Raw genomic sequence first — 20302 nt, 5'->3', positions numbered from 1 at the left:
ACCAACTAAGCTAGTTGACATCCATAATAGATCTGATATTGTCATATCCTATAGTCATTGGCGAAATACCAATTTGATGATGATTCGATGAGTTACAACATAATACTCTTAAGTCGTAACCCTTTATACAAATTTGATTGACTATTTGACTAGATCTTTAAAACTAATCTTAGGTTTGAATTGAGCCCAATTTTACATGAAAATGAACAAAAATGACTCAACTCGAGACTCAAGTCTTAAAAAAGTCATCAACAAATTCTTTTTAATCGCCCGCTTTTCCTTGGCACTCTCTTTCTCTCTCCACCTTCCTCTGCTGCCGCTCACTCTCTGCTACGATTCTCGAATTCGTCTTCCTTCCATCTTCGTAGCTTCGACTTCGAGTGAGCTTTCAACTATCTCTGCTTCTCTACTACAATGAATTGCTCAAGTAATTCTCATTTTCTCTCTCTTAATAATTTGTTTTCAATTTTGTTAGGGTTTTTCTCGTATTTTTAGGGTTTAACTTTGTTCGCTTGATTTATTGATGTTGTTGTTGTAGTTTCCGGCGAAGTACCGGAAGAGCCGGTTGTTTCCAAGCAATCTGGACTTCTTTTTGAGAAGCGACTCATCGAACGTCACGTTTCGGTACTCTTTTTCGACGCAATTTGTTTTTTTTTAGGGTTTTGTTGTTTAATTTTGATTAATGTTGAAAGATTTTAATTTTAAGTGTGAGATTGCTATTTGAATTTCAGTTTCATTTGAACTTGTTTGATGCCTGCATTTCACTGGCTGGAGTATTGGATTGTTGTGAAATTTTATTAATGTAGTTCGATGCAATTTTTTGAAGTAATCTGGCTACCGGGTTTCAGTTCTTTGTATCGGCTTGCTAGAGTTTGTGTATTGTTGTTTAGGGTTTAATTTTTAGTGTTAAGTGGAAAAAGATAATTTTTTTATAATGTTGAAGTGTTTTGATGGATCTTTTTGGGTGGTATTTTTGAAGGATTATGGAAAATGTCCGGTTACCGGAGAGCCATTGACCATGGACGACATTGTTCCTGTTAAAGCTGGAAAGGTATTGGCTTTGCTCATTAGTTTTTTACTCTCTTTGTTGTGTGTTGTTATATATATATACCCGGATACTTATTGGGTTCTTTGACTTGCAGATTGTGAAGCCTAGACCCGTTCAGGGTGCTAGTATTCCTGGAATGATTGGCATGTTCCAAATTGTATGTACCTATTCTGTCTCATCACTTTAGTGAGTAGTATTATTTTATTATGGATTATTGTTGTGTTAGCAATTTGGTCAATTTCAAACTTCTGTGTATTTTGCTACATATTATACTGCATAGATACATACATTTTCTTATAATGCTTAGTCAAGGAATCCTACCATTGTTGATGCATTAAGCTGTAATGGTTAAGTATTCCAAGCATTAAGTTCTATAAGCATTTACGGAATATACTTTACAGTGCATTGTTTGACGGATGAATGGACTTTGTAAGAAGTACCTCAGCTTAAAAAAAATTAGAGGTTTATTTTGGGGCTGGGGATCTCAAAAGGGCATTTCTGTGCGTTATCAGTTGTCAATTCCAAAGCTGATTTTTTTTTTGGAACAATTCTTGTAATTATTTGATTGGATTTCTTTAGTTGTTTTAAAGTATGAATTAGTAATACTATGCATGTATCTAAATGTCTAATGTTGGTTGTCAGGTGTATATAACAATCTACCTTTATCCTGGCCTTCTAGATTGGTAAGGAGTATGTTTTTGAAAGACCTTTTTAACAAGGTATATAGAAGGAAGAGTGATAGGAAAAGGTAGTCAATTTTGGCCATTATCATTACAATTTTGGCTAGGTTGGTCACGTCTGCAACAATCTTTTGCAATGACCTTCACTCTACTATTATTGTACTAGGTCCCGTTAAAGGCCGTCCTCTTCTGTTTAAGTTGATGAAGCTCAAGATGCTAAGAGAAAAGATTAGGGTTTGTAGTCAATTAGTTGTGTTTAGGTTGAGAGGGGCTCACACCTAAAAAGCGAGCGACTTTGGCTCTAAATATTGAGGAGGAAGCTGTCTTTTCTCTCCACGTGGTGAAGGGAATGAAATTTCTATGTTTAGCTATGGTTTGTTAGACGTTTGGATATGTAACCGCTTTGGTGCCCATATGTGTCTTATGAATTATGTCATTTATTGCACCTTCTGCAATATTTGTTTGATTATGGGTGTTGGCTTTATTTCTTAGCCTTGTTGTTCACAATTGTCATAGTTTCGACTTGCCTTGTAAGAGTTGTAATTATAGCAAGTGTTGGTAAGGATTGAAAAAAAAAGGTACTTCCTCTGTTCTTTTTTAATCGCAATGTTAGTAATATGCACTTTTCTCACATGGTCCTTCGACTGTCTTTTTGAGATTTGCACGATAGAAAAATAAGTCATGTGGGGTGTTATTAGATTCGTCTTGATTTATACTTTTATAAATATTAACTTATAATAATTTGTGCTCAAGTATAATTAAACATACAAATGGTATAGAATGTGCATTGGCAAGCGTGAAAACTCCAATGTTTCAATTAAGAAAGAACGAAGGGAAGTATTAACATGTTGCAAGCACAAAAAGATAGTCTATTTGATGAAGTATGGTGTTGCAATATGTAGACTTCTGGTTGGACATCATTTTTTTTGTATGTAAAAATCTAAACAACTTGTGTTGGAGGCCTAGAATTTTAATCTAAACATATGATGTCCCTCTCCCTCATCTAATTATCAAATTCGAGGATTTGTAAGGTATTCATCTGTCATCTCAATAACCTCCGTTTATAAGCTACAAATTATCATTGTTTTTAGTTATATAACCTTTGATGGCTTTAATCAAACTGTTTTGTCTTGAGAAGAAAATATAAGAATTCTCTGCTTTCAATTATCTTGTGTGTTAGCTTCTAATGATTGTTCCGTTTAAATTCAGGAATGGGATAGTTTGATGCTTTCCAATTTTACTCTGGAGCAACAATTACATACTGCCAGGCAAGAGTTGAGCCATGCTCTCTACCAGGTATTAGAATTTGTCTTTATGTATTGACCATTTGGGTTTTGAAGTTAAGTTATGCTGACTTTTCACTTTACCTCAGATCCTTTACACTATCATGTTACGTGCATTTTGGCACTTTTGGAACAAAAGCATGGTTTTTGTATATTGTAAACTGAGTCCGACACTTGGACACATGCCTTTATCTAATTTGAGATTTATTATTAGTCAATAAGAGGTTAGGGGGAAAATACCTGATTTTGGCTTAGATTAGAGTCATTTGTGGCAGGATATGCTTGTTATTGACTTTTGAGTGATTCCTAGTTTTGAAGAAACAGGTCAAGTGTCTGAAATGATCTCCCAATGTTTATATGTTTTTTTATTGGATTTTATAAATTGATATATTATGTATTTATCTTTGATCTTACATTATGTGATGTGCTTCATTTGACTGCTCTTTCTCTCTGTTACGAGGATAATGATTGTAAACAAGTGTATGATTTCTGTCTGCAGCATGATGCTGCTTGCCGTGTAATTGCAAGGCTAAAGAAGGAAAGAGACGAGGCAAGATCGCTTTTGGCTCAAGCAGATGAGAGGCTCAGGCCTATGTTAGGGGCAACAGGCAATGCAGTACATCAACCTGCATTGAGCAATGGGAAAAGAGGTAATTTATTATTTCTCTTTGTCCATTTCACTGATAGTGATTTTTGGACTGAATAAAAGTGAATTGCAGTTTCTGAGGAAGAGACTCTGGGCCCTGATGGAAAGAAAGCCCGGATGGGAATTTCTGCTGATACTATCGCTGAACTGACTGATTGCAACTTAGAACTTTCACAGCAGCGTAAAAAGAGAACGGTATGTTTTGTATAAAAGTATATGTGCTATAATATGATCTTTATTTCCTCTGTTTTGATTTAGTCGCTACGGCTAGACTTTTGCACTAATTATGACTCCACTTTAACTCTCTTTAACAATATCGTCATGTGGGGTCTTGTTAGATTCGTCTCGACTTATAGTTTCATACGTTAATATTTAAATCTTATAATTTCTACCTATTGATAATTAGAGACACAAGTGTTTGAAACCACACGTTGGCAAACGTAAAATGGGAAACAATGCAACTTAGTAAAAAACAGAGGAAGTATATGATAGCTTTTGTGTTTCATTTTTTCTTTTGTAAGGCTATGATGTTTATATTCATTAGAGAGAATGTTTTCCTTTCTTGCACTTGATACTATTGGGAGATTTACTGTGTTGCAGCAGAAGCTGAGTTGTCTTAATTGCTTTTCTGATAAATATAGTTTTTCTGTGTGGTTTTGTCTTTCAGATACCTTCTACCTTGGCTTCTATTGAGGATCTGGAGCGCTACACACAGATCTCTAGCTATCCCCTTCACAAAACTAACAAACCTGGCATTCTATCTGTTGATATCCAATATTCCAAGGTATGCTAGATTCAATTTTTGGTACTACTATGCTTACAATTTCACTTTTAGTTGTGAATATCAACAATATTTTGGGGGGCTATGTTGTGATATAATATTTCTCAATAATTCTGTCTACTCGTGACCATTCTTTTGATAATAAGTGATTCTAGGCTTCTAGCATCCTGCTTTTTTTTTTCTCTGATTGGAGACTTTGCTAACCATGCATTGGGATGCTTTTTATTTTTTTTTAATTTTTATATATTTTTTTGTTTTGAATATCGTTATCTGATGTATATATCTATGCTTTTATAGGATATCATTGCGACTGGAGGGATTGATACAAATGCTGTTGTCTTTGATCGACCTTCTGGACAGATTGTATCTACACTAAGTGGTCATTCAAAGAAGGTCTTTCATATGCCTGGTTTTGCAATGCAAAAGCCATATGGACTAGTATATGTCAAACTATTTACACTTCATTGCTTTTTTTGCAGGTTACCAGCATTAAGATTGTTCCACAGGATGAAAGTTTAGTTATAACCGGATCTGCAGATAAGGTACTATTCTATCAGTTGTGGTACACACCCTTTAAGCATACATTACTTCATAAGTGCAGAGAGTCTCTTACAGTCATTTTATTGTTGTATAATTTTCTATTACGAGTTTTTTTTTCTTTTTTTCTTGTACTTTAATCTTTTTTCAATTGTATCCTTCAATTTCTGATTTTTTGTTGCCATTCTGATGGGAAGACACTGTAGTTGTTTGACTTGTTGAAACTGCAATTAGTTTAGTGCTTGTGACAGTGTTTAAATTTCACTGCTTTGTAGTTGTCTTCCCTTAGCTTTAATCCTTTAATTCATTTTTCCTCTTTAATTTTTTGGTTCTTTCTTTTAATTGGTTATTATTTTTAAATCCCTCCCTCCTTTGGCTCCCATTTGTTAGCTAACTTCTATGAAGCTGCGTTTATTTGTAATAGAAGTATTTTGTGATTTTTGTTTGGTTAAGTAGTTAGCTGCAGGAGATGAATATTAGAAATTCTTCATTTAAAAACAGAAATTGATTAAGGTATTATTTAGCATAATGTAATAGACTAACCCAGGGGTGGAGCATTATAGAAAATGACAATAGAATTCTATTATGAGGTAGCTTGGGGAGTAATTTGAGAATAAATTTTAGTAGAGAAGGAAAGAAAGCAGATTATACATATTTAGTAGTGATCAAGGAGATTGAAAAGAATCAGAAAATTGCTGAGTGGATTTTACTTTGTTTTTAGCCTGTAGTTAGGAAGTCTAGCCATTTGGAGGTCTGGGATTGTAGGTGCGATATGATTTTTTAATCTTATCCGATTCCGATCAATTTTTAAAATTTTCCTAAAGTCTCTGCTTATTCGTCCATTCTGTATATCCATTTCTTTGCTCTATTACACTTATGAATTTCACTATATCACATTAGCAACACTGCTCTATTGAAATATTATTCCTGGCAATAATTTTTGTCATATCACCATCCTTGTATATTTAGGTTTATTTGACATTCTGGCCTTATTTGGTTCTTCAACTCGAGAATTACTCATCTTAGTTGGTCTGTCATGCTTCCAAGCTATCTGAAAATGAAAAACGTTGATAATTATATAATACTCTTTAGATGTATAGTAAACAGTTTGGCAGGAACATTGCTTCGATTTGTCTTGCGATAGTTGGCTTCATCTTGGGTCAATTTTTTAACAACTCAAGCCCAGACTAATTCTTTATTGAGCCAAATGTTTTAATATGTTCCATTTTTTCTTTTTAGTCGTTCTAGCTGGATAGGAATGGGCATATATTTCAGCTATGTTATGCGGAAACTGGTATTAGTGTCTGGTGCAGATACATATCCGAGTATCTGACGTCAAGTATGACAATATCAGACATGGGGATACTGCCCTTAAATTGGACATGGATGTGGGGACACAGCATAAATTAAGCATTTTCCTGTTTTTAAAAGACTTTTTGCATGAGTTCTAATGTAATAATGCACACATGTTTCACACTAACATGATTGTTGATTCTTGCTGAAAACTTATCTCAAACCAATTTGTTATTATTTCTTGACACTTGTGCGCTGTCCAACAGACTGTAAGATTATGGCAAGGATCAGATGATGGTAATTATGATTGCAGGCATGTTCTAAAAGATCACACAGCGGAGGTAAATTATCTTATAATTTTTCTTTGCTTCCTCTCTTTGGGAGTAAGGCTATGGCTTTGTTGTTTGTTCTTTGCTCTCTTATTTGAATATCTGTGTGCTTGGCTTTTTTTCTGGTGCTTTTGTCTATACATTTCTCAACCATGTGGTAGCAGAATAGGATAATCTTGCTTTTGATCATTCAGCTAGTTTCACCAGTCTCATGCTATAACAATTGTTTTCTGTTCTGGTAGAAAATCAGTGATGTAAGATATATTCTCCGTTTTTATTTACTTGCATCTGACAACTTTGGCGTACACTTTAAGGAAGATATGCTAGGTGAACAGACAAATTAATTGAAATAACACCGATAAGAAGAAAGTGTTTTTAAGTTTTAAATTTTATAGCTTAATTCATCTGTTTACCTTTTCTAATCATTTTCTCGAATATGCGTGCCAAAGTGTGTTGCAAGTAAAAAATTAACAGAGGAAGTATTAATTATTGTATGTAGGCAGCATTTTAAAAATTTTGTATGTACCAAAATGATGATTATTGTTCAATGATTTACTATCAGCACATTAGTTTCGAATTGGAATCTATTGGAGTAAAACCTGAATATTTACCTAAGGTCTGATACACTAATTAAGCATGGACATTTACTCTTTGAAATACTAGCTGTAATTGTGTTACTATCTATTAATTTGTGACAGGTGCAAGCCGTTACCGTTCATGCAACTAACAAATACTTTGTAACTGCTTCCCTTGATAACTCATGGTGCTTCTACGATCTTTCAAGCGGTCTTTGTCTCACACAGGTTTTTGTCTGCCAACTGTAAACCTTTTTTTTTTTTTTTTTTTTTTTTTTTTTTTTTTCCTTGTACGATTTCTTGATGTTTGAATGAAGTTGAAAATTGCAATGAGAGAAACACTTGATGGATGTATGCATGACTTGCATCTCACTGATTATCTGTGTCGTTATCTTATATTGAACAGGTGACAGACTCTTCAGGGTCTGAGGGATATACATCTGCAGCTTTTCATCCGGATGGTCTCATCCTTGGAACAGGAACAACAGATGCTCTTGTCAAGATTTGGGATGTTAAAACTCAGGTAGAACCTAAGTAGATAGTTGCTTTTTGCTAAGCACTAACCCACTTTGGTTTTCCTGAATCTCACACTTAATGTGTGTTATTGTATGCTGGTTTGCAGACTAATGTTGCCAAATTTGACGGGCACACAGGTCCTGTTACAGCCATGTCTTTCTCTGAAAATGGATACTTCCTTGCGGTAGGGTCTTTATTTTTTTTTTTTTCCTTTTTTTTTGGAGCTTGCCTGTTGTGTTAACATAATTGTTTGTCTCTGAAATTTCTCAGACTGCAGCTCATGATGGTGTAAAACTTTGGGATCTGCGTAAATTGAAGAATTTCCGATCCTTTGCCTCTCCTGATCCAGACACACCAACTAACTATGGTATTTAAATAATTTAGATTGAAATTTATCTCATCTCAAATCTTCCTTCAGAATAGGAGTTTTTTTTGGTTAATCTGGAACACTTGACATTTCTTTTTACCTTGGTGATGTGGTGCATTGTACTGCGCACCTTGGTAAAACTGTGAGTAAAACTCTTACCTTAGATGCAAGCTTATTGTTATGCAATCTGAATTTATGCTAACAATTTACCAATCTGTTATAATGGGTTTTGTATTAATTGACTTGACTTCCACAGTTGATTTCGACCATAGCGGGAGTTATCTTGCAGTTGCTAGTTCAGATATAAGGTCAGTGTGTTTTTAATCTTTGTAATAATACTTTGTTCTTCAGTTTTGTCTCAGACGACTTTTTTGGTATGATGAATTTAGTTGATCTGAGGGGCAATGATGGATTGATTCAACTCCTACATTATCTAATTATCAATTTTAAGTGACTTGGGGCCTGGGTTGGTTTGATTTTTGATGGAAATTAGAGGGAATAGGAAGTCAGCAGTGACTTGGTTATCCTTGCCCATTAAAAGATTAATTGGCATGATGTCAACCTATGTTAAGTCAGTTCTCTTTTCCATTATTGAAACCTTACCTGCTGAACATGTGGATAGGGGATGATCAGTGCAGTCTTCATTTTTACATGGGCTAATGAACACAGGTTTCTCCGAATGACAGTTTCTGATATCTATTGCCTTACCCCATGTGGTGGCTTGATTTTGGGAAGGGGTGGTTAATCAGACTAAACATTTTTATTATTTTTTTAAGAGACTAAAAATTGTGGAAAATCCATGTTGGAATTGATTTCTATTTCTTTGTTTTTTTTAAATTATCGTAGTCGTTATATTTATACTGCTAGCTGTGCTTTTCTATGCTGCAGAGTATACCAAGTTGCAAGTGTCAAGTTAGAATGGAATCTTATCAAGACCTTACCTGATTTGTCCGGCACAGGTTTCCTATTCTATTTCTCTTTCTTAATTCACATCTTCCATGCCCTGTGGTGTATTCTAGTCCTAAGGTGCTTCAACATAGAGTTGCTCATGTTCAATTTTTACCTATTTATGGGGCCTTCAATTGCAGGCAAAGCTACTTGTGCGAAATTTGGTCCAGATGCAAAATACATAGCAGTAGGATCATCGGATAGAAACCTTCGAATATTTGGCTTGCCAGGGAGTGATGGTGCGCCTGAATCTTAAGATGCGGACGAAGTAAAATGTCTCTTGTGGTAGCAAATGTGGTTGCGTCCAGTTTAGGGGGCACGAGCGACCCCCGGTCCTGACATAGACCTGGAGCCATATATTCATTTCTTACCTTCTGGTGCTCGAAAGTTCAAAGTGAAGTTCAACCAATGGTTGTTTTACAGTTTCATGTCAATTCATGTAAAAGCGGTAGAGAGGTATTTTTTAAATGCCATGTATTCTAAAACATTAGTATAGGTGTATCTGATGACCCGAGGTATCAGAATTTTTTTGCATATTGCGATGAATTTTGAGCTTAGTGTTTTCTAAAGTTGTTTGTCATAGTTTGACTATGCTTTGGGAATTCAATGAGAAAATGAAGGTCTAAATTTCTAATCTAAACCAGTATTACGTTGTGTGTTACTAATATTCTATTTTCATCACTGTAATTCTCCATGATTCCGATCAAGCTAAACGTAAGGGTTAATGGACTATATGCTAACTAGTTACAACTACTTAATTAGTTGTAGCAATTTATGCACTCTAAAGATTTATTACGTACTTTTGTTCAAAGATCAGAAGCTTATTCTTGATCTAAATAAATTTTGAATCGTATAATTCTGTGAGTTCTATCTCACCTGTTTTATCTCATTATAATGGAGTGATTTGCATTATAAATCCATGACAAGGTAGGTTATACGATATTTCATTCACTCGCAACATAGACAACTGAACTACCCTCTTGGGAGGTTTAATGATTTTTGAATGGGCGTCAAAGTGTAAAATAACCGAGTCTTAGACGAGTATACCAAATTACCACTTGGTCTACCAAGTACGACTTCACAGTTTTTTTACTTCAGTCCATCCAGTGGAAGTATCATCAGTGTAACTTTCTTCTTGTAGTAGTTTTCCGTAATGGGGAAGGAGTGAGGGAACATGGGTCGTATTGAAAAAGAAGATATAAGCTGAAAAAACATATACGAGTGCATCAAAACCAAAGTACATACACTCTGTAGCTCTAAATCAAAGAACATATGTTATTTTGATCGGGTGCAACATGAGCACACTGTGCACCCAAGAGCACCAAATAATTTGCTATCACTTAAGAAAATTGATGAGCTCATTCTCTTCAACCTTGACTATTGCAACTAGCAATAGTAGCAAAATTATTATTCTCAAATAATAATGCAGATTTAAGCATCAATGATGAGAAGAAAGACCTGTTCATTTGTGTACGAAATCACTTTTTTTATTTAAATGGTGCGAATCTGTGATGTAATTTGCTATCATTTAGGAAAGGCCTGTTCATTTGTGTACGAAATCACTTTTTTTATTTAAATGGTGCGAATTTGTGATGTAATTGCTATCATTTAGGAAAGGCCTGTTCATTTGTGTACGAAATCACTTTTTTTATTTAAATGGTGCGAATCTGTGATGTAATTTGCTATCATTTAGGAAACTACTATCAATACACAACTGGTCTATTATACTGAAATTCATTAATCTCATTTGTCTTCTAGAAATAATTTCACCAATTGACCTTTGCTACAAGTTGTAATAATCGTTTCTGTATACAACCCGAGTTTTATTTATTTCAATATGACTCCATGAAGGAGACAGAACTGGTTGTTAAAAGTATAACATCACATTACAGCATCTTTAGTTGACGAAGGAAACATAATACAAAACGAAAGGCATCTACGAGGAAATAACTACATTAACATTTGTTTGCTGTCTTGCTGATGTTCTCATATGTGATCTACAGTTTACTTGTTAAGTTGTCAGTCTTGTAACAGTATTTTTATAGTTAATGGATTACATCACTATATGAGATAATACTCCTGTAGTAGCTTATATAGAAAGGAGTTAAAATATGAAATAACACTCCTGAGCTAATAGTCCTTATCCTGTAATCACACCCTGCTCATCTCTGAAACCAGAAATGGATGTCGGTACAGTGATGTCTGCTGCTCAATCTCTATTTACAGCTCTGCAATGTTCAGAGCTGAAAATGATATGCTCCATCTTCGGCTACAAATCCCAACTTGATGATCTACAACGCACTGTCTTCAAAATCAAAGCTGTGCTTCGTGATACAGAAGCCAAACAAGAGCTCTCTGATCAAGATCAGCTTTATATCGAGGACCTTAAGGATGCAGTTTATGAGGCGGATGATCTCATTGATGAGTTTGTCACTCTTGCTGAGGTGAAGAAGCTTACAGAAGGAGAAAAGAAGGCTAGTCTGCTTCCTGATTTCAGATGGCTTGAAGTTGCTTACAAGGTGTCTCGAGGGGTGAAGAAGTTCAGGAAGAGGTTGGATGATATTGCTTCCTATAATAGGTTTAGGTTTAACTCTTTATTGGCTCGTTTCATAAGAATAAAGTAGTCAAAGTAATTGCGTCTATCATTGAAGGCAGCCAAGAGTCACTCAGGGCTTTATTCAGCTCGTTATAGTCCATTAGTGGGTCTAAGGCTAATCTTTCTTGTCCGGTAGGCAAGCAAGGGAGCCTCTGGCTTCGCCCCTTCGTCTTGCCACAGCTGTGATATAATCTGTCTATACCTTACCTGGTTCAGTCAGATTATTCAGTAAGATATGGTTTGATGTTTGAGGCTTCGCTTCACTGTTAGCTGGTTTCAGGTCTTTCCCCATCCTAGTAGTCAGTCTGTTCTTTCGAGGTAAACGAGAGTCTATGTTTAGTTGAACGTAGCCCGCAGAAGTCAAGAGGTTGGTTATAAGGGCGACTTCCAGAGAAAATTAAGACGAGGGAAAAAAAAATGAGCATTCTGGCGTTACGCGCCTTTTCAGTAAAGGAGCGACAGGTTAGACCTTAGAAAGTCAGCGAACAACATAATGAAGAAGACTGCGAAAGTAAAGTGTGGAAAAAATCTGGGAAGAGAACAACGAGATCTCTGAAAAGGAAGAGGCAAGGAAGTAGTCAAAATGTTTAAAAGGATACAACCCGTTCTTGGGCTTAAGACTATGCGCGTAGCGTGCTCGATCTAGCAATCTTGGACAATTGTTTTGATGAACTGTCATTAAACTAAAAAAGAAAGAAGAGAAAGAACTGGGAGTTGGCGCCTGGGCTTGTTCTGGATGATGTGTGGACTGAGAATCGTGGCCAGTGGCGTACTCTGGCAGGATTCTTGATGGGAGGTCGAAAGGGAAGTTGGGTTGTGGTAACTACACGCTCTCAAGAGACGGCAAGAGAAATAGGGGACGGTCAAAAGTATGAGCTGCAAGGCTTGTCAGAGAGGAATTCACAGTGCTTGCTAGAAAGGATGGCTTCTGGATCGAATCATTCAAACCTTCCTCAGGACTTGGTGGAGATTGGCCGAGAGATTGTTAAAGGATGTGCCAGTGTTCCTCTGGCTATAAGAGTGGCCGGAAGTCTTCTTTATGGTCAAGATAAGAGTCGGTGGCTATCATTCCTGAAGACAGGACAATCCAACATCAGAGAAAGTCAAAATGACATCATGCCTATATTGAAGCTAAGTTACCATCATCTTGAATCCTCGTTGAAGAGTTGCTTCAGTTATTGTGCATTATTTCCGAAAAACTTCGTGATAGAGAAGCAGATGTTGACAAGTCTTTGGATGGCACAAGGTTACATTGTCAACATCTAATGGAACAATGTAACCTTGTGTCATCCAAAGACTTGTCAAAGTACTGAAGATGCTGCTGAGGAATACTTTTCTATTTTACTAAGGAGATGCTTTTTCCAGGATGTAGTTCAAGACAAATATGGTAACATTATCTCCTGTAAGATACATGATCTCATGCACGACATTGCTCAAAAAGTAGCAGAAAAAGAGATGTGTGTAATGAATACAGTTTACGGCAAGGTGGATACTAAAGCTCGCCATCTATCTACTAGAGAGTTTGCAAGATACTCTTTCACTAAGGCACGTATCCGTTCATATCTTCATGTTGGCAGTGGTATAATTGCCAAGGCAGACAAGTTTTCGGTGGATTCACTACTAACAAAAAGCACGCGTCTAAGGGCACTGGACCTAAAGTGCTCAGGTATAAAAAGTTTGCCTAGCACGACAAGTGAATTGCTGCATCTGAGGTATTTAGATCTCTCGGAGAATGGAGATATGGAAGTGCTCCCCAAGTCCATTACAAGATTGCATAATTTGGAAACTCTGAAATTAAGTGGGTGCTATCGGTTGAAAAGGCTGCCAAAACATACAAACAAGCTGATTAAGCTCAGGGCCTTGGATATAGAGGGTTGTTATCTGTTGAGTTGTATGCCTCCGGGCATGGGTAAGTTAACTTGTCTTCACACACTGCCTGAATATGTCCTCAGTACTGAAACATGTTCGAGTCTGAAGCACTGGGTTGATCAGCTACAGGACTTAAAAGTTCTCAATAAACTTAAAGATAATCTTACAATGCGGATCCAATTCCCCAAACATGCTGTGTACAACTGCATAGAAGATGGAATAGCTGGAGGAGCATAACTTAGGAATAAGGAACATCTCAATGTTATCAAGATTACTTTTAGTAACGATGAGGTTCGTGGAAGAGTAAATGATGATGAAGCACTGATGGAAGAGCTGCAACCACATTCTAATCTCAAGGGATTGCAGTTAGAACGATACGAGGATGTGAGAATGCCAAGTTGGGCAAAGGCAGATAAGTTAGCAGCCTTTCTCCCAAATCTTGTAAGGCTGCATCTTAAAGATTGTGGGGAAATTCAGCACTTGACATGCCTGGGAAGACTGCGTCATCTGAAAGCCCTCAAACTTATAAAGTTACTGAACTTGAAGTACATATATGAAAATAGCCTAGCAGTTTCCATGCCGGCTAGATTACTAAGAGATGAAAGCATCACAATCTTTCCCTCCCTTGAACACAACTGGAGTTCCGGATCCTACCGAAGTTGAGACAATGGAGATGGGGAGTGGGATTGGAAGATGATCATGTGCTGGTTGCTAGCAGCAGCACAAGCATGAGTTTGACGCAATTGCAATCACTTAGTCTATCAAAATTAAAGTCATTGCTCATACACAAATGTCCAGAGCTGACTTCTACGGTGTTGTGCCCCAATGTGAATGTCTTTATTGGAATTCAATGGAGTGCATATCATGAAAGAAGCAGCTGTTACTACTACTAGCACTCTGGTCACTCCCTCTTCACCGTCAGATCCCATTCCTAAATTAGATAAGGTTCTGATAGACAATATAGCATGGCTAAATACACTATCGAAGGAGGCTTTTCAAAGTCTGACTGAGATACGAATATGGGAGAGCAAGGAGATGGAGAGTTTAGGAGATATTGAGGATGTGTTTCGTACCTGCTCATCATCATTGAGATCCCTGCATATTGAAGACTGCTTGAATCTAAGAAGCGTTTTTGGAGGGTTGGAGCATCTCACTGCCTTGGATTCGGTTATTTATACGCAAGTGTCCTAACATGAGGTTATCAGAAGAGAGAGCAGATGGCATGCCATGGAAATCTCTTCATTGCAACCTCTGCTACTTGATGCTGAGGGATCTCCCTCAATTGGAGGAATTGCCTAATTGGATGCAGTTCTTGGGTACCCTCCAAACACTTGAAATTCGATACTGCCAAAAACTAGAATCACTGCCAAATCGGATGCCCAAACTAACCTCTATCAGGGAACTTCGAGTTTGCAACGGATCAGCACGCCTCAAGGAAAGATGCCAAAATCCCTCAGGAGAAGACTGGCCAAAGGTTCAGCACATCCCCTCCATTGTATCTACAGACTGGTAGTATACAGAATTCCCTGCATTAAGTTTTATTTTTTGTGTCTGTATAGAAAAAACTGTTTCAATTCAGGTAAAAATCAGTGTGTAGTCACATCACTTATAAAGCAGCAAGCAAAGCTTAGAGTTAACTTGCTTATTGATGAGGCAACTAAGCATATGGTAACAAGACCAGACTGTAAATATGTTGGGTTACCTTCTGCTAAATAAAAAAAATCGAGTTGCCTTTACATTCTTTTTTTCTTTTTCTTTTTTTTCTCTGCTTTCATCATCATTTCAATTATATCGATCCTCCATGCATCCTGAATTTCAAAGCTATTCTATTTAAAAACTGGAACTGAATGAAGTAATCCAAAGAACTTACAAAACTAGTCTATTTGAAACCCTGGAAACTGAATGAAATAATCCAAGTAAATAATTTTTGATAAATAAATAGGCTTTATTTTTATCTCGCGAGGATTTTGAAGGTATATTGACTTTCATTCTAATAAGTGGAATACTATCTTATCGGCGTTATCGCCCCCCAAAATAACCTGGGTATATATAGAAAGTAACAGAAGCATACACTGTTGTACAATATATACACCCTTTAAAAAAAAAAATATTAGTGTGTATAAATAACCAATGAAATGTGATGATGATCCTCGACAACAAATAATTGAGTTAACGCAGATATCCAGTACACCAATTCTCCATTAGTTACATATCAAGTAAGGTATCGGGATGAATGGATGAAACCCCACAGCTGCAGACAGGGTGGAAAGAAAAAATTCAGCAAAAAACCAAAGATTTCTTTTAAGACTTAAGAGAATGAAAATAAGTCAATAATTAAACTGAAATCAATTCCAAGATCTCATTTTAAACCAGAATATACAGTACAAAGTTAATTCTTAATCTAACTCATGATAGTTAACTTGTCAATCCATGTCATCTGGATGTAAAAACTAAAAGCAGATCTTTAATGTTAAATCTACACCAGAAGTAAAAGATGTTGTAGTAGTTATCAACATTGGCTAGTCCTACATTAAAAATTCAGGTGTTCTAATGTCTCAAATTGAACTAAGTTCAAAATACCTTAGAATCCTTACTGGTAATAACCAGCGCGATCTAAATCATGTAGGACTTAAATTGGTCCTTTAACCTCCTACTCAAGCGACTCAAGCAGTCAAGCCCACCCAATCCCAATCCAAAACCTACCTGCTGCCAAAATATATCAGAAGATACAACCAGAACTTCAAGATGCAACAACCCCAAAATTACACTTGCATTGAATAATCTTTTTCTTCCTCCTCCTTAGTCCTTATATTGGTTTTTGTACTATTTAACCTGAATCTCTGGCATTCCTAATTCGCTCCCAGAAAAATAAAAAATAAAAAATAAATTAAAAAAAACCTTCAAGCCTTGATAATGAGGCGGGAACAGACCAAAATCTTCGGTCTTCCTTTTCTTTTAATATGTTACTACACTCTCCAGAATAGTCCACGGCAAGTATATTAACTGATAATCTAATGCATACTCAGAGGGGAGGGGAGGGAAAGGCAAGAGTAAATCAATATAAGCTGCTTGTATGAGCTCACCCCTTGCAGATTTATATTATTCTATTTATCAGTCAATTTCTAACACTTCAGCAAGGTAACTTCTAATCTGACTGTCTGCAACCTCTGCTCATGCATAAAATATCTCATCAAATTCCCTCAATAAGTTACAGTCCTGCAGCAACAGAAACATCTAGCAATGCTTCATAATCAAAAGACGAGCCAAACTGCAATAGCATCCCACATCATTACTGCTTTGGAGTTGGAACTACTTCAGCACCCTATAATATTCATTTCATCTCCATGATTCCCTCAAAATCAATCAGTCATCAATGTGACTTAAATGACACCGATTCTCCCAGATATCACTACTTGTTGCATACTTGCATACATACCCAGAAATAAAAACTCCTCATCACCCACATCCAACATACATGACCCAAATAGCTAAAGCAGACATGAGTCATTCTACTTGTTTTATATCAAACAGAGCTTTAAATACTAAATCTGCTCCCACACATTTTTTTGTTCTTCACAAGTAGCCAGTTTCTATATTAGAGTACTGACTACACAGAATATATACAATGTACATCTAAAATTCTAACAGCTTTATGTACATCTAAAATTCTAACATCTAAAATTCCCATTTCGATATGACCAATGAATGGCAACAAATATACAGCTTATGTATGGGGTTTTCTTAAGTGAAAATTAGTGAAAATACTCAATAGCTCAGGGTTCAGAATTTCAGTAAGTAAATAAGTTATCCAAACTGCAGAAACTTTCACCTCGGAAATTAACTGGGGAACAGCTATTATGGTGGAACATGAGGCAAAAAAGTAAATACAACATTTAGTGAAAGTTGATATCTCAAAGATAAGGAAAAGAAAAGTACCTCAACATTTTTCAATTCGAACTCTGGATCATGAGCCAAGCATGAGTTCCCAAAAGTCTGGCATGGCCCACTACTTCCAGCCAATCTGATAAACAAATATATAAGTATAATTAGCCTTCAAAAACAGTATATGATTCATTCTCATAAATTACTGGGAAAAAAAGACTTACAAATCTTCATCCAATGACAAAGCAAAGTTGCCTCCCCCACCAAATGCTAGGAAATCATTCAAGCACAAATAGAAGTATCGGTTGGCACCTATAATAGAATGAAAGACATTGTCATAAGCATTCACTGCTGAGAAGCTTTTTAAGCTTTAAGTATTGGCAAAATGGCATGTATAAGTAGCAGAAAAGTGATGTTTACATTTACACATAGCAAATGACAGTACAGCTTCATGACATAAGCTTTTCTGCCCTTTGGAGACATTTATACACCCTTAAACCCCAACCTTACAGTCCATTAACACCGAAAGTACATTGACCATTTTCTCGTTGATATTTACACACACATTCTACCTAACAGCTTACACAAAGTCAAGGGATATGAGCTTTACCTGTTGCTCTAAACAGCCTTGGTTCACCGTATTTAGTGGTAAAAACAAAAGAGTGGTTTGTTCCCTGTCAAATTTAACATTAGAGTGGCAATTTAAAAATTAAAGCACAGAGAAAAAGAAGTAAACATTGCTGAGATCAACGCACTTGATATTTCCTCCTAGGGCATGGTTTAAGAGGACAATCAAGGAGCCCACCAAACACAGCCCCCTTTCTATCTCCAACAATCTGGAAGATAAACAGCAGTTTCCATCAGTCATTATCCAACAAAGTGATAAAATGTATCTCCATGACTAATTTACAGGTCACCCTTACCAATAAGCCAGGACCTGGAAGATCAGCACTTTTCCGTATAAGAGTACGTAGAGATGTACCGTGTTTTAAAGTACTGCCCTTCAGTTGAAAGAAGCCAAAAGAAACTACGACAAAATTAGTGAAAAGCATTGAAGCAGTTGATGGAGACCATTAAGGGAAGCAGTAGAAAAAGCAGTTACCTGTATAGCAATACCCATTGACAACCCTTCACGATGTTAGGAAGGGATGCCTCAAGAAACTCATATAATCCCCCATCAACATATGAAGAATCATCTGTCAAATTAGGCATAAGCTTCCAAGGGCTTGGAGGCTCAATTGCATCCTCAAAGAATTCTGGTACACAATTACTTCTGGTAGAAGCAGGGCTCTCATGCTCATTATGAGGGATAGTTGATTCTCTACATTCATCTTGTGGAATGAGTTCTGCCTGATTTTCCATGTTTTGAATTCGCCGAGAAAAACTACTACTTTTCCATCTGGTGGGAGATGATTGCGAAGACTTCAAATCACCCTGAGTCTTTTGTTTGGTAGCTGAAGGATGGATGTAGGTTAAAAACGATGACAAAGTTTTTGCTCCCATGGAGTATGAATTGACCTGCACATTCCCCATATCTAACATTCAACATTAGGATGAAAATTACACTACTACTACTACTTGAGCCAGGTTTGGAGGTTTGGATCCTTATCGATCAAGTAGTCCAGCAAAAGGACTAATCAAGACGCGAGACGCAATCTTAGCTTAATTGCAAGAGAATAATCATATACATTCCAGCATTCCGAATTCTAGCTTTGACAATCATCGTAATTCGTAACATTATATTGCTCGAATTCCAGTATAATTCAACATGCACCGGAAACCAATTGCTTTATAGCTTATAGGTAAGTGCACATTACACATTAAAGTTGCAAAACTTTACAAACTATGCAAAAAAACAAACGCAATTCAGGTTAAATAAAATTCACAATTTTCTATGATCGCAAAAAATTCAGCTTGGACTAATTTGAATCTCTATCACATTGAAAATCACCGATTAAGAACCATAATTGCAACCAAAATCAGCTGAAACAACACAAATTCAATAAAAACTCCCTCTTTTAAAACTGAAATCATGATTAACAAACAGAATCTAGCATCACGAACCCTACATTGTGTAGATCTCATCAAACAAGCTTAAATTGAAGCTTAAATAAGCTTACAAAATTGAAATAAAAAAACCCTAAATCAAATTACCTTTGGAGATTCTTGCAATTGAGGAGATGGTGGAGACGGAGAATCAGCCAAAAGACGAGATAATTTCTCACTCACTTTCTCCTTCAATGCATACATTATTGATTGAATTCAATTCAATTCAATTAATAATTAATAAAAGGTTTGATGATCTTCGAAAAAAAATTGAAGTTTTCTCAGAATTGGATCATCAAACCCTAACCCTAACTTCGAAATTCGACGGAAAAAAGGCACAAAATTCCACAAAAAAAAAAAAAAAAAAAAAAAAAGAAAAAAGAGAAAAAGAAAAAGAAAAAGAAAGCGGTGAATAAATAGAAGACGGAAAAGACGGGTGCACCAGCACCACCACAAAAGGCAGTATTTTTGCTGAGAAAGATATTTTAAATGAGTCGGTGGTGGGAATATGGGAAGAGTATAATTACCAAATTATAGGTTTTTTTTTTTTTTTTTAATTTTTTTTTTAGATCGGAGAAAATCCAAGTTTATAAATTATAAGTTCATGGGAATAATCCCACCTTTGGGCCATTTTTTTTTAATAATCCCACCTTTGAGAAATTATTTAATAATCCAACTTTTACCCCCCATTCTCTTTTATTGGTCCCAACTGGTCATGTAACCTGTTATAACAAGTTACATGACACGTGGCGGTCTGTGATTGGTAAAAAAAATTAGATTTTTTAAAAGGAAAATAAAAAAATAAATATAAAAAAACCACCCAGCCCCTTACCCAACACCAGATCCGGCCAGCTGCCTAAACCCGTTCTCTCCCGCGGCTCCGGCCACCCATCCCTCTACCCGGCA

The 20302-nt window shown here is 36.3% G+C and overlaps 3 protein-coding genes across 3 annotated transcripts; 2 read left to right on the top strand and 1 right to left on the bottom strand.

Annotated features, from left to right (window-relative positions):
- The first annotated feature begins 226 nt into the window (after nucleotides 1-226).
- LOC110697250 (pre-mRNA-processing factor 19-like) lies at nucleotides 227-9643 on the top strand. The gene is made up of 18 exons (XM_021874611.1): nucleotides 227-427; nucleotides 539-624; nucleotides 980-1051; nucleotides 1143-1205; nucleotides 2938-3024; nucleotides 3511-3661; nucleotides 3731-3852; nucleotides 4325-4441; nucleotides 4736-4831; nucleotides 4918-4980; nucleotides 6535-6609; nucleotides 7296-7400; nucleotides 7579-7695; nucleotides 7795-7872; nucleotides 7959-8055; nucleotides 8312-8363; nucleotides 8944-9014; nucleotides 9144-9643. Exons 1-18 carry the CDS (start codon nucleotides 415-417, stop codon nucleotides 9257-9259), a joined length of 1581 nt encoding a protein of 526 aa, XP_021730303.1. The 5' UTR covers nucleotides 227-414; the 3' UTR covers nucleotides 9260-9643.
- A 1540-nt stretch (nucleotides 9644-11183) lies between these two features.
- Nucleotides 11184-13705, top strand: LOC110697378 (putative disease resistance protein RGA4). The gene is made up of 3 exons (XM_021874758.1): nucleotides 11184-11581; nucleotides 12292-12853; nucleotides 12965-13705. Exons 1-3 carry the CDS (start codon nucleotides 11184-11186, stop codon nucleotides 13703-13705), a joined length of 1701 nt encoding a protein of 566 aa, XP_021730450.1.
- A 1687-nt stretch (nucleotides 13706-15392) lies between these two features.
- On the bottom strand, nucleotides 15393-19973 carry LOC110697249 (oxidation resistance protein 1-like). The gene is made up of 8 exons (XM_021874610.1): nucleotides 19505-19973; nucleotides 18453-18868; nucleotides 18274-18346; nucleotides 18106-18186; nucleotides 17961-18024; nucleotides 17575-17662; nucleotides 17405-17489; nucleotides 15393-15719 (listed from the first exon to the last, which is right to left on the bottom strand). The coding sequence occupies exons 1-8, from the start codon at nucleotides 19598-19600 to the stop codon at nucleotides 15681-15683; spliced, it is 942 nt and encodes a 313-aa protein (XP_021730302.1). The 5' UTR covers nucleotides 19601-19973; the 3' UTR covers nucleotides 15393-15680.
- Between the last annotated feature and the right edge of the window lie 329 nt (nucleotides 19974-20302).

The sequence above is a fragment of the Chenopodium quinoa genome, unplaced genomic scaffold (assembly GCF_001683475.1).
Source record: "Chenopodium quinoa cultivar QQ74 unplaced genomic scaffold, ASM168347v1, whole genome shotgun sequence".
In the NCBI taxonomy this organism is placed as follows: Eukaryota; Viridiplantae; Streptophyta; class Magnoliopsida; order Caryophyllales; family Amaranthaceae; genus Chenopodium; species Chenopodium quinoa.
The sequence above is the reverse complement of the archived record's forward strand: the minus strand, read 5'-3'. Positions and strand labels throughout refer to the sequence as shown.